The sequence below is a fragment of the Alosa pseudoharengus genome, unplaced genomic scaffold, assembly GCF_046254945.1.
Source record: "Alosa pseudoharengus isolate Yale_2024_CS ecotype anadromous, Long Island Sound unplaced genomic scaffold, YU_APseudo_1.1 YU_APseudo_1.1_scf_15, whole genome shotgun sequence".
Taxonomy (NCBI): domain Eukaryota; kingdom Metazoa; phylum Chordata; class Actinopteri; order Clupeiformes; family Clupeidae; genus Alosa; species Alosa pseudoharengus.
The window spans coordinates 28,649,858-28,663,323 of NW_027468620.1; the positions used below are offsets into that span (position 1 = coordinate 28,649,858).

The following is a 13,466-nucleotide window of genomic DNA, read 5'->3' on the forward strand; positions in this document are numbered from 1 at the left end:
AAGGGTTTTGGTGCAAGGATAGCATCCCAGTATAGAATTTACAAGATTCTACATCCAATACATTCTCAACCAATGTTCAAATTAAAAGATGCCCTGAACCAAATAGTGTTCTAACAATAATGTCTTTGGTGAATTCTCAAAGAAACATTTAAATAATCTGTATGTGTTAGCAATTACCCCTGACAACAATACTCTATATAATACGGTAAATGGTATATGAAAGGTGTAGTTGATTCTGATCCCATACAATTTTTGTCACAGTTCTGTCCGTTCAGTGTGTGCACACAGAAAAAAAACCTTGGTGTTAGAAAAGTTCTGTAAATGGGAAGTGGTTCCACTGAGCAATGCATTCAACCCATGAACCCGTTGCTTCAGGAGCCCGGAAAGAAAGGATACGGTTTGATTAGCTCAAAAATTACTAACATTTCACCAGAATCGTGGACTCTTATCATTAAATAAACTGAATTTACACTTTATAAAAAGGAAACCAGATTTTCTCATCACTGGATTCATGACACACAGAGACAAACATAGACAAATGACAAGGAGGAATATGAGTATGATTTTTTTTAATACAACACAAAGCATAGCTTACAGTGCAGTAAGTGAGACAATAACCAGGCAAAAGTAACAGAACAGTCACTGTAACTTTCACCTAGAGCAGTATGATTTGGTTATAATTCATGTCCAAACTTACATTTTATGACAGTAATAATCTGTGTCTGAACTTCTATTTAAATCCCCACTAAATTTGACTGTGTCCATCCACATCACAGATGTGTGGCCTTCAGGAAAAGGAAGTTAATTCTGGAACTGCTTTTTCTTTCTGCATTCTTTTTAAAAACACAATCTATACAATTGGTCTTTCATTTTCTGAAGTTGCTTTGGGTGTAATGTCACATTTCAAATGATCAGAAAACAACCCCCCAACCCCACCCGAAAATCACTTGCAATATGCAACAAATATATCATAACCATCTTCAGCATTTGCAACTTTCCAAGGACAATGATATCTAACAACATTTCATTTGCAAACCCCTTTGTAATGCATACAACTGACTGAGGCTCGTTACAGAGGCAAAATAAAATAAATATAAATATTGGAAAGTGCAAAGCTAAAAATTTTAACCATTGACCATAATATTACACTACGTTGTTAGGATGCTGCTCAGAACCTGAAGTATGTCAGGGTTGTTCTACAAGTAGTCTGCCAAACCTGAAGTAGCAAGATCAGGCTAGGAGTCCAATTTGCGTTCCAATTCAGAGAACACTTTATTAGTGATCTCATCCAATTCATCTTCAACCTATAAGGAGACAACACTTGTGAAATGAGAACACATGTTCCACAATAACGCTCTGATATGGTTGCAATGACTCAAGACAATCCATCACCACAGCATAGAAAGTCCCATTAGTCATGATATCTAATACATGCAGTAACAGCAGGAGATAAGCCATTTCAGTTCCACACAAGACATTCCAGAGTGTTAGAATAACAAGAAACATTCAGATTTAATCTGTTGTATGAGCGTCAAAGTATGCTAGGAACTTCTAGGCCGGCAGAGGCCCAATCAAACAGACAGGCGGTTGGATCATTCAAATATATGAACCACAATTTCCCTAGATCTGATACGCAAGTAATTAATTCCACTGCAGTTCAGAAGTATGTAAGAGTGAGTGAAGACTTAGCTATACTTAGTTTGCTATTTTTGCAAGCTTAAAGCAAGTTTTTCGTTATTCAGTAAATAGTTTTGCATCTTTTCAAAAGAGAACAACCTCTCCTGCACCTTCTTTTCCACCTACAACACCAAGCCCACATCCCACCTTTGGACAAAAGCGGCTGATAAATTCCACAACCAAATTGTGGGCTGGTCATCTCGGTCACTCAGTGTCTCATGCATGAACTAAAGCTATTGTCTGGCATGTGGTGTGTATGAGTATTGAGGTGATCCGCCGATGTGAGCTCAGGATCTTGCTCATCGTATTAAATTTGCAAATAGATTGTGCCCTTTACTAAATTAGCTTTAGTTAGACTTTTTAGCACTTTGACTGCTTTGGACCATTGTTCTACTTCCTTAGGAGAGCAAGCACTTCTTTTCGCCTTACTTCACGAGCACACATCTCTTACCTGTTCCACGTCGTCCACTTCAGGTATGTAGAACTGAAGCATGTTTTGAATGCCATTTTTCAAGGTAACTGTGGAGCTAGGACAGCCTGTGCAGGAGCCAACCAGTTTCAGCTTCACAGTGCCATCCTCAAACCCCTTAAAGATGACATCACCACCATCCTCCTGCACAGTGGGCCTGTGAAGAGGAGACCAAAAAAACGTGATATCCAAATGTTATGTGCATTGTGTGCCACCTATTGTTCATTTAATTGTTGTTTTTTCTCAGAAAGCCTTTATCAGTTCTTTGCTAAAGTTCTTTGTACACCAGGCTCTTAAAGATAATTCCATTTCCCCTCCTTTTTTGATCTTATAGTGAGTCATGGTGTATGTTCACTGGCTGGTGCATCTTTCAGATTACAAGACTAATGCAATGGGTTTCAAAACCATAACAGATTGTTTTGTAAGAAGCACAGGGAAAAGACAACTCATCAAAATATCTGTAGAGACTTCTGTCCATCTTTGGTAAAATCAGTTACCACTGCCTGTGAGTTACTATGTGAATCCTACCTGATCCTTGTATCCAGGAGCTCCTTAATCATTGAAACAATTTCGTCATCTTCCTCAGAGAGACCTATAGAAACAACAAGAACTATTTGGCTAGTTTCCAAAACAAAGGAGCTAGCTTTTGACCTTTCCAAATAATGAAACTGCTTGGGCAGAGAGCACAGCAGCAACCAGCCTATTAGAGATGTCAAGAAAGTAGCTTACTGTTCTCCGAGTGAGACTGTGTAGCTCCAGTTGTAATGGGTTCTCCACTCTCAAAGAATTTTGTGATGATTTCAATGGCATGTCTCTTAATATCAATCCACTCCACATCATCATCTGTCTACAGGTTACAGATGGGGAGAGAGCACACCAAAATGAGGTTGCATCATTCATTGAAGAAATTTAATATTAGGACTAAAGGAGTAAAAAATCACGCATGTTTATATTTAGTAATGTTTTTGAGACCTTTGTCACAGTAATGAAATCTGGGCCGAAGAAGACACTCTTCACTCCCTCAACCTCAAAGAGATTGCTGAGGAGGGAAAAACACAGTGCCTCTGTTACAACCTTTGAAATGAATAATTGTAAAGTGACTAGATGTGCATCACAAGAAAAGAGGCAGCAAGCGTATTTTAAGTACATCTCGTGAGAAAAGTGCCTCAGGAACAAAGACAGAACATTTCAGAAAATGTAAAATCATGTCTAATCTCAAGACCATGATATTCAAGGACAAAACACAGTATATCCACAGATAATACAGGATGTATGAGTAGACATTCAGTGCCCGACAAAAGTATTATGCTACAAGCTCATTACCATTCATCATTACAAAAAAGCTAAGATCTTGATAGTAATTGACAGGATGATGCAATACTACTTGCCTTGCTAATTGAGAACATTCTGCAGTACTAGAAGTGGGGAAATCCAGTGTCCCTGCTCCCAAGACAGGTTTACCAGGTATGAACTTCAGGCTTCTGGGGTTTGGTGTATCTTGGGTTTGAATGGACAACCATCTCACTGAAATGGACAAATAGAAAGCAACCTTTGTAAAAAAGGTTAACCACATAGATCTCAATACAAATTTCAAGTTTTTGCCTGAAATTGCACTGTGCCTATTTACAAGGGCATTGTTCCCACCTCTTTTGGGACCTACCATCAAATGTTGGACCTCTATAGAAAGCTGAGAACCTGTAGTTTTCGTAGGAAACAGTCAAAATAACTGTGTGATGTACTCACACAGAGTTACAGAGGCTAGAATATATTTTTTTCTTTCTGCCGGATTACAAGCATCTCTGAACTGACCACATTTCAGCCCTCTGGGTCACTTGATATCCCTTAGAAACACAACTGAGCCCTAGCACCAGGTCTTGTGAGGCTGTGTGCAAAAGTAGATCAATATAGAATGAAAATATGAGTGCTTTAGACCATTATTTGCCAAGGTATGCTCATGCGTTTTGTAAAATGCCTATGGAAACTCCCCATAGGACTTTTTGTTATCCAAAATGCATACTGACACTCAAATGCTTACTGCACATGAACCCCTTTGTGTAGAAGCATAATCCTGGTCTCAAATGAAAGGTAACACTTTGAGGTTTCTTGTGGACTATTTAGATTGTATGTCAGGTGTTCTGATATAGACTACCAGTGTTGGGCAAGTTACTTCAAAATCGTAATGTATTATGTATTACTTATTACTGTCATTTCAAAGTAATTTGTTACATTATAATATTACTGTCTCTGAATTGTAAGGCATTACACTACTATTGTATTACTTTTAAGTTTCTTTTACCAAAATATCTAGAAATATGGATGGATGAATTGGAATTCTAAATGCAGTTTATTATGCTCAATGCAGCTCATTGCACTTCTAATGGAGGGCGATGTGGTATAACATAATGACTGAGCTAGGCTTAAGGCTAACAACAGTAGAATGCAATAGGCGCAGTGATAGCTCATGATGCAATACAAGGAACAATCATAGCCAGAAATTTGTTAAAAGCAGACAAAGGGTCGAAGTCTGGAAAATTGTGATAGAAATGCTTTAGGCTTAGGCTTACTCATTAAAATCAACAGAGAGCCCACTACCTGTATATTGTAACCCAAAACTTTTCAAGATAGGCTACACAGTGGCCATTTTGGTGCCCTAACTGGTGAAATACAGTATTAACCTAAGTATATCATCATATGGCCAACTATAAAGATGTAATCTGCCTGTTCCCAGGGATGGGTAGTATTTCTGAAACATGTAATATGTATTTGTATTTCAAATACAAAATAGTATTTTGTCATTTGTATTAATTTGGGTTGAAGGAAATGTGTCCGTATTTTGTATCAAAATACTTTATTGGTCTTTTGGTGTGTATTTTTGTATTTTAGAAATACTGCAAAATACTATATGTGAAAGACACAAAAAAAAGTAGATACTACACAGGTGTAATGAATAATTGGTAAATTGGTAAATAAACAATGGTTTATTTTTATCGCAATCAGCTAATGTGAGAACAGCTGTGTTCAAAGACACTCACAGCTTTTCAGTGACGGCTATTGTTGAAGCATCAGCTCTGGTCTGAAGCACTGGTGTGAAGTCGTACGCAAGTAAAGATGAGCAAGTTTACCTGTGCAAGTTCACATAAGGACACCGACAAAGGCAACCATGTCCTATTGTCTCCATGCCAATCTTTAACAGAAAAAATGTCAGATATCTCAATGAACCGCAATGACATCAATAGATGGTAAGTTGTTGAGTGTGTTTGAATTCCCTTCCTTGTAGCATCCTTTTCTGCATTCTACAGTGGGGACAAGTTCACCTTGTTTAATTAAATAACAATTATATTTCCTTATTAGCTGCATACTTGAGGTTGGAGATATTAAGGCATAAGTTTCTCACATACTATAGCCTTATGATTTTCTTATTCAGTTCTGCACTGGACTTGAATTACGAAATTCAGCACAGATACACATTTATGATTTTGGCCTATTGATTATAATGTGGTTAATTGAAAGCTCTGTCAGTCGTTTTGGATAAGCATCAGCCAGATGACTAAATGTAAATGTAAATTCTTGAATTATTCTTCTGATCACACTACATGAACTTGCATACGGTATACTATTTGGTATGACAGGCCAAATTGCATTGTTTTTTACTATATCGTTTTAATAGGCTAAATGTTTGGGATATTAAAAAGCTTTTTTGCAGTGCTTCCATACTTCCTTGAAAAAAGTATTTTGAGTATTTTCTAAATACAAAAATACAGTATTTTATTTTGATAGGCCTACATAATATGGTTACTGTATTTTGTAGTTTATTTTGATACATTAAAAATGAGGGTATTAGGTATTTTATTTTGAAATACATTCTGATGTATTTTTGCCCATCCCAGCCTGTTCCCAGCATTAGAACACTTTGCGATGGTTAGCTTGTCACCTGTGACGATATATGCTAGGCCTAAGTGACTGACCTATCTGAGTGCGTTGTTGCCTGATGAAATCAGACGTTGTTGAATAGGCATAATTTATCCTGGTGCCACACACCTTACATGTAGCTTATTTCCTCTGTGCACAAAGTTTTTGTAACCGAAAGTAATGATAAAAGGGAGGACTTCTTGTCGCCATGGTCAATGCATTTATATCTGTGAGTGTGCGCACATAGCGCATGCGTCACATTGCCCATTTTGGCAAAAGGCCATGCCGCTCATTATACGTTTCACAAAGTAGGCCTATATGTAGCAGTAAAATAAAATAGAAATACATGAATAAATTTAGATTAAAAAAGCAATAATTGCATGAAATACAGCTTGTTTAGGAGTCTCGAAGCTCGAGTCCGAGTCAAGTCTGAAGTCTTTTGAGTGGAGTCGCAAGTCAAGTCACTGTTTTTGCGACCTAAGTCCAAGTCCCCATCTTTTTTACATTTCTATCCCTTCATTCTCTTTAATTCAAGTTCACAGCACAAAGCTGACATGAAGAGCATTTATGCTTTATCAAGAATCAAAAAGATTAGCGTGGCACCGCTCTAGATGTGTCATTAAATTAATTGTGCTATTTCGCGAGGTATAGAGATCTTTCGGTTTCACACACAAAGTGCACTTAACTGTTCTTCATATCCTAGTTGAGTCTGATAAATTGAAAATAATGAGCGTAGGCTTATGTCAATCGAGTCAGTTGCAGCCAGCCACAGTCATCTTCAACCAGTAACAGGAGATACGTTCTGCTATTTGCGCAGTTGTTTGCGAATATGTATCAAAACATAACCCCACTTAATTTCAGGTTAAAATGCATTGTAATGCGCGTTACTGAAGTTTGTACCGGGTAAAATATTACCCAATTGTTTTTTGTAATGCCTTACATTACCGCGTTATCAATAAAATCTGTGAAAAGTATAACTCTTAAGTTATAATATAAAAAAGTATGATGAAAAAATATGAAATATGAAAAAAAGGACATTTCTAAGTAAATCCAAACTTTTGAACTAGTGTGTACACACTAGTTCAAAAGTTTGGATTTACTTAGAAATGTCCTTTTTTTCATCATTAATGTTGTAAATTACAGTTGTAGAAAGAAATGGCTGATCTTTAATACAATATTTACATAAGTATACAAATGCCCATCATTATCAGCAACCATTCATCCAATGTTCCAAAGGCACATTATGTTTACTAATCTGATATCATTTTAAAAGGCTAACTGAGAAAACATCGAAGAATCCTTTTGCAATTATGTAAGCACATAATTTAATCTGAAAATTGCTGCCTTGATTAAAAAATAATGCAACTGATCTCAGCTGGTAGTCTGTCTATAATGGAGTGGAATGTAAATGTCTAAGTGACCCCAAACTTTTGAACGGCACTGTAAATCAAAGTCATATTCCAAAAGGACAATGCTCGGAGTACAACCAACTTTTCGTTCAGGCAAATTGTCGTTCCCCTATATAGAATCTAACATTGACGATAACAAGCGAACACAAGCAACCCACTCCCTGATACATTTTTACATTTCCTTACCTGGTCCCATAAAGGGAAGTTGAGGTTTTCTAACATGACGGACAACAGATAGAGAGAAGCACCTCTTTCTCTCCGTTACTGGGCACCTGATAGATAAAAGATACTCCAGTCATATCGTTTAACTAGACTTAGGCTACTTTAATAAAAACATTGCGCACTTCGACTGACCAAATTGTCATAATTTGGTCAGAGGGAACTGTTAGTTAGTAACACTTCTAACGCAGTCTACAAGTTTAACTTAAAGCAATTAAACATCGGAGTTTTAATAAACGTAACGTTATCGATACATTACATTTACATTTATTCATTTGGCGGACGCCCAAAGCGACATACAGTAAATGTTAAGCTATTAACATTTAGCATTTTAACATTTAAGCTAAAGAGCTACAGTAGCTACTAGGCAATGATACGGCAAGATATCTAACGTTAAACTTAACATAAAATATGCATGAATGTACTTTGCCTAAAAAACAAAGCAGATGAAAAAAAATCTGAAGTGCGCAACCAACGAGTTAAAGCAAAGGATTAGCACTAGTAGCAGCTACTAGTTTAAGATTGCGATCAGTAGTTTATCAGAGCCCAACCGTCTACGACATGCTCTGAGTTTGTGAGCCTGCTAGGTCAGGCATCTGACGTTCCATCAGGTTACAGTTGTTCACCAGTTTATTATGATACAACACACTTCAAATCACAAATTGTAGTTGGTATATTATTGTTAGTCTTACAAACGTGAATATAAATCAGTGTTTATACCTGAAATGATGTGTAACTGAGCGTGACCGTAATAACGGCAACAGACTCCATCTTGCAGTAGCCGCCATTTCAATTGTTTTGACATTCAGGACCCAATTTAGCTGTCTTACACTATCCCTTAAAAATCCGCCGCACATTTTGTGAATAACTTATTAGTGTTGTAAATTCCCAATGGCCGAATTGATATTAGATTACTCTTATGTTTGAGGAATCATATCATTAGATTACGAGGAGTTGTAGGCATCTAAGTGGACATCTGTTCATGATAGGCTGGCTAGGTGTGAACAGAGAAAATAAGCAAGTAAATAAGGACGGGCTGGTGTGAACATTAATTAGGAAAGAGGCCTAGCCTATGTTTAGTTTTGAACCTGATGCTTTGATTTATAGCTTTATTTTCTTTAATTAAAATTAAAATCATGTGAAATAACTGAAGTGAAATCTCAGACCAAACGTATGAACTTTGTGATGACAGATTTCAATCACTGCATGAATGCAAAAAGGGAGGGAGACGTTGGCAGCAAGAGTGTTAAAGTGTTACCTCATCAAAACTCCTCATAAGCCTGCCATGGTGTGATTGAGTAAAGAGTTGGGAAACATCAGGTAGGTTCCAATAATATCAATGTCAAGCTGTGCATAAGAGTTGCTTAACATTCTTTTGCCTGTCTGTCAGCAACTAGCTGTCTTTGCAGTGGGGATGAATAATAATAAAAATAAAAAAATCAAGCATGTCACACCCATATTACAGAGGAGCATGTTTATTTTTGTCCATTTTAATGTGTAGTACATTTTTAGTCCTGTTAAACAATCCTAAAACATTTTGTTGTATGAAACTGCATAAGAATTCTTGACAAAAGATTATGGTAATTGAGGACTTTGTTGCACTTCATGTTTGCACTTCAAACATGGACTTAGAGATAGAGGGTTTTCATAAGTAGGAAAACAAAAGGCTTTCTTCCTGGCAGGAGCTGTAGAGCATGATTGGTTGTTTTGTGTTGGCCTAAAGCAAACACGATGATAAGGTAAAATGACTCACCCCAATTTTCCTTGCGGCTGTTTTCTGACAGGGCAGGAAAGTTCCCTGCAAGGAGTGGCTAAAGAGGCCTGAAACAAATTGTTGAAGGACTGGTGGCGAGGAATGCTGCTTTTCTGGTGGAAGACGCAAACGTCAGCCTGCCTACCTATCCTTATGCTCATCTACAGCTAAAAGACATGTAACTTGATTTGGGTGTACTTAACATGTCATCTCAGACTGTTAAATGATTGGTGTAAAACAATTCCTAAGATATTTCTAATCATACACCTAGACCTGCACTGTTTAGTGTCTCGGCATTTCTAAATATCAACACAAGACATGGTCTTCTGGATTATTATCCCTATCGCGCTCTCTGCGGTTTCATTTTTTGGATCCTGGTCAGTGTAAGTGTTCCTTTTGTAAAGTGTTTTAGTGTAAACCTATGTATTATTATGTTGACATTCCTTTTTAACCTTAAGAATCTGTGCATTGCATTGAAGTTGATCAGTAATGATAGTATGAAAGTGTAAGTATGAAATGTAAGTTTTAATCTGAATTGGGCTAACAGAAAAATGAGTGGTTTGCTTACAGCTATTGTTCAATTTAGTTGCTTAGACTAATTTGAGTGACTGTGTAAGTTCTCAAAATGAAACCAGCCATCTTATATTATTAGCCATGATTTTGATCATCTGTGGTTTGTACCCATACGTTCAGCGTGTGTACAAGAATCCAAATCTTATGCATCAAATCTGTTCTTCATTATATTCAGTATGCAGGCAGGTGACATTTGAGACTACAAACAGTATTAACATTCTATTGTCTGACAGCTGCTTGCGGACACATCCTTAGCCAACATTAATTGAGTTCCTGGTTATTTATTAATCCAGCAATGACTCTCCTGTATTGTATTTCGATAAACATTGTACCTCTTAATTTTAGAGTTACATAGTATACTACTAGTACAGACATGATGCACCCAACAATACAGATTGTGAATGTTCTTTGATTTTCATTTTAATCTTCTAGATATGCACTGGCACTAGGGAATGGACATGTGTGCTCACTTAGCAACTGGTAGGTGAAGCCTCTTCAAACTCAAAGTGCTTATTGTAGATGATAACCTACATTTATCATTACCATTATATAGTTGGTGAACTCAATCACTTTGTTGTCTCTAGGGACTACAGGAACTCATGCCAAACAAACGATTCCGGACACTGCTGTACAACCTTCAAAGCCCCTACCATAAGGTTAGGAAGAGTGGATGTAAAATACATTTGTGTGATGTTAATATGGTGATTTATACTTATTTTTGTTAACTTTTCCCCGCTAATATAGCTCCAGCGGGACTATGTTTCCGGAAAATTCCCTTTTCTCTGCCACCATTAACGCTGGGGCATTCTTGTGTGAGTCGATCCTACACACTAATTGTGTAACTAAACTGTTTTGTAACAACATCACGCTAAAGTGAGCATTTACAGTTCACATATTATACGGGAAAGATAACTGATTAAAATCTTGTTTTCTCCTGTAGTTCTGGTGTTTTGTATATTTCATCATGCCCACATCCTGGATAGAAACATCGGTCAGTCACTCCTCAGTAAAATTGCTCTGGTCTTTGGCTGTGTGGCGTCAGCTGGTGCCTTTGTGGCAGGGAACTGCAATGTAAGTGCTACAGGCGAAGGGATGGTCACACCCTTTTAATAAACACTAAACACTACAAACACTAAACACTATATTAAAGACAGGCGCAATGTACAGTCATTGTATATTCAGCATAAGGGGACAAAAGGTATCAAGAAGGCTATTTTCTGGTACAAGAGATCTGTTTGAACTCTATTTGAATTTGTTGAAATTTAGGTAGATTGAGTAACAGCACAAAAATGATCTGTTAAACACAATTAACACAAACAATATAAGAGAATATGCTGGCTTCTCTTGAATAGTCCAAAAAAGCCTGTAGTTTATACTACCACTGCCAGACAGCAACTTGTTGAAAACCTACATTACTAAATTCCTGTTTCTCCTGTCTGTCTCTTGTAGCCGGCTGAACTGGTGTTGCTGCATTACCTGGGTGCCGCCGTGAGTTTTGTGTGCCTGTGTTTCTACAGCCTCCTCCTCACCTGGCTCACCAGCAGGTGCCTTCTCACCGGACTGGAGCGCTACCTCTACCCAGCACGTGTCATATCTACATCAATCCAGATCTTGGTCACCATCCTTTGTATCCTTTCACCGAAGCAAGACAACAGTCAATTATAAATTACATTCTGTGATAACATGGAAAAAGTATTACTTTTATAGAGATAATAGGTATATTGTAAGACTTCCCAGGGAGCATACTATAATAATGAATTATTAATGAGAGTGTGGCTGAAATATTCCAACTTTTAAAGCGATGTGAAGGAATCTCCAGAGTCCCATCTTTGTCCTTAACTTGGCTTATCAGATTGTATTTTCTTCGTCCAAACAGATTACTTTTACAGACATATTTCTGCCATTTTTGAGTGGACCCTCAGTGTGAATATGGAAATGTATGAGCTGAGCTTTGGGGTGGAGTTTTTCTTTTTCTCATCATCAATGCTGAGTTCACTCCTGGAGAAAAGGGATGAGCAAAAACCACTCATTTTGGCCTGAGACCAGGCCCTAATCAGGAGTACCAATTTCCGTTATTTATTTGTATTTCCCATCCCCATGTACACCAAAACGGATTACCTTCCAGAAAGAAGATCTTTGGGATGCATCTGGTTATCCCAGGGAGGCTGTTGGTTACTACTTGATCAGGATAAATGAACTTCGTGCAATTTTTAGGTATTAACAGCATCAGAGAAACTTATATTTTTGTAGACTATTTTGAACCGAGAACTATTTTGAGAACTGCATCTTTGCTAGTAGTGTACGTTTGGAAACCATCTACCAAAATGTTCTTCCATGCCAGAGATATTCCAAGGACATCAGTCTGATATGCATAAAGTGCCATTAAAATGGAAGTCATATAAGTGTTTATGATTACACATTCAGTTTACATTCACTTTGTGTACCACTACTGAAGTTATGTTAGATGAATGTTTTTGTTGCAGGACTGACTTAACACCAAATAACTAATTGATATACTGTCCACTAAGAGTCACCGGTAGGACCCATTCTCCAGTTTCTAGATAGATAGATAGATAGATACTTTATTGATCCCCAGGGGAAATTCAAGAAATACTTTCAGAAATATGGCAAATATGGCATTATTATTATTATGAGGTCGTTATTATCAGGCGTTTTTATTCTGACGGACAGCTAATAATTGTAATTTATTCAGGTATACACATTTCCATGTGGTACCGTATTGCACTTTTGTAAGCAAAATGATTTGCACTTTGTGAATGTGTGCAGTTATTGCAGATCACTTTTTCCCAATAGTATCAGTCTAATAGTTAAGATTTAGTTTGAAGCAGAGCGAACTGGTTTACATTGTAGTACACACTGTAAGTCATCACTTGTTTACAACTTGTACATTTTCCAGTTTTTAATTCAGTATGTAATCACAAAATTAAGCATTTTCACCAACTGACAAAACAATGTATTTTAGGATATTGTATTTGATCAAATTTACAGTTGCTGTTTATTGTTTAGACAGTTGATGTTTAAATCTATGTATATTTATTTAAAATTAATTTGGTGGTGACTTGGATCCGCAATATTTCCACCATTAAATGCATAAATGCTTTGTTAAGAACACCTCAAAGTCTGCTCTTGGCTATGTTATGTGGTAGTCATTTCATATTCAACAGCAGGCACTTCACATACACACTGATAATAAGTTGGGTTAAAACAAATGAACCTGCTGGTTATCTGCCTCTCTGTACAGAGGTGTATACATTTTATTTATGTTCAGTGTTGGGAGTAACTAGTTACAAAAGTAATGTAATTACTGTAATAGGCCTATATTGCTTTTTGCTGTAACGTGGTAATGTAAGGCATTACAAAAAACAATTGGGTAATATTTTACTCGGTACAAACTTCGGTAACACGCATTACAATGCATTTTAACCTGAAATTAAGT

General features: G+C 37.0%; 2 protein-coding genes across 2 annotated transcripts; one reads left to right on the forward strand and one right to left on the reverse strand.

The window, feature by feature from the left end:
* Positions 1–552: 552 nt before the first annotated feature.
* Positions 553–8,503, reverse strand: LOC143124554 (NFU1 iron-sulfur cluster scaffold homolog, mitochondrial). Its single transcript, XM_076286178.1, has 8 exons — positions 8,404–8,503; positions 7,651–7,736; positions 3,535–3,670; positions 3,119–3,185; positions 2,876–2,993; positions 2,675–2,738; positions 2,129–2,303; positions 553–1,304 (listed from the first exon to the last, which is right to left on the reverse strand). Exons 1-8 carry the CDS (start codon positions 8,469–8,471, stop codon positions 1,236–1,238), a joined length of 783 nt encoding a protein of 260 aa, XP_076142293.1. The 5' UTR covers positions 8,472–8,503; the 3' UTR covers positions 553–1,235.
* Positions 8,504–9,487: 984 nt separating this feature from the next.
* LOC143124555 (transmembrane protein 150A) lies at positions 9,488–13,141 on the forward strand. The gene is made up of 7 exons (XM_076286179.1): positions 9,488–9,819; positions 10,442–10,489; positions 10,594–10,665; positions 10,754–10,821; positions 10,950–11,080; positions 11,459–11,636; positions 11,862–13,141. Exons 1-7 carry the CDS (start codon positions 9,755–9,757, stop codon positions 12,047–12,049), a joined length of 750 nt encoding a protein of 249 aa, XP_076142294.1. The 5' UTR covers positions 9,488–9,754; the 3' UTR covers positions 12,050–13,141.
* The last annotated feature ends 325 nt before the right edge of the window (positions 13,142–13,466 follow it).

What these genes read in the sequence shown, in the direction of transcription:
- LOC143124554 (XM_076286178.1), bottom strand. Translation starts at nt 8,471, where the DNA reads ATGGCGGCTACTGCAAGATGGAGTCTGTTGCCGTTATTACGGTCACGC. An exon ending in ACTTCCCTTTATGGGACCAG is followed by an intron (nt 3,671 to 7,650) that starts GTAAGGAAATGT and finishes TGTCCATTTCAG; the next exon opens with TGAGATGGTTGTCCATTCAA. An exon ending in ACAGTCTCACTCGGAGAACA is followed by an intron (nt 2,739 to 2,875) that starts GTAAGCTACTTT and finishes TTGTTTCTATAG; the next exon opens with GTCTCTCTGAGGAAGATGAC.
- LOC143124555 (XM_076286179.1), top strand. Translation starts at nt 9,755, where the DNA reads ATGGTCTTCTGGATTATTATCCCTATCGCGCTCTCTGCGGTTTCATTT. An exon ending in TTCAAAGCCCCTACCATAAG is followed by an intron (nt 10,666 to 10,753) that starts GTTAGGAAGAGT and finishes CCGCTAATATAG; the next exon opens with CTCCAGCGGGACTATGTTTC. An exon ending in TTGTGGCAGGGAACTGCAAT is followed by an intron (nt 11,081 to 11,458) that starts GTAAGTGCTACA and finishes TGTCTCTTGTAG; the next exon opens with CCGGCTGAACTGGTGTTGCT.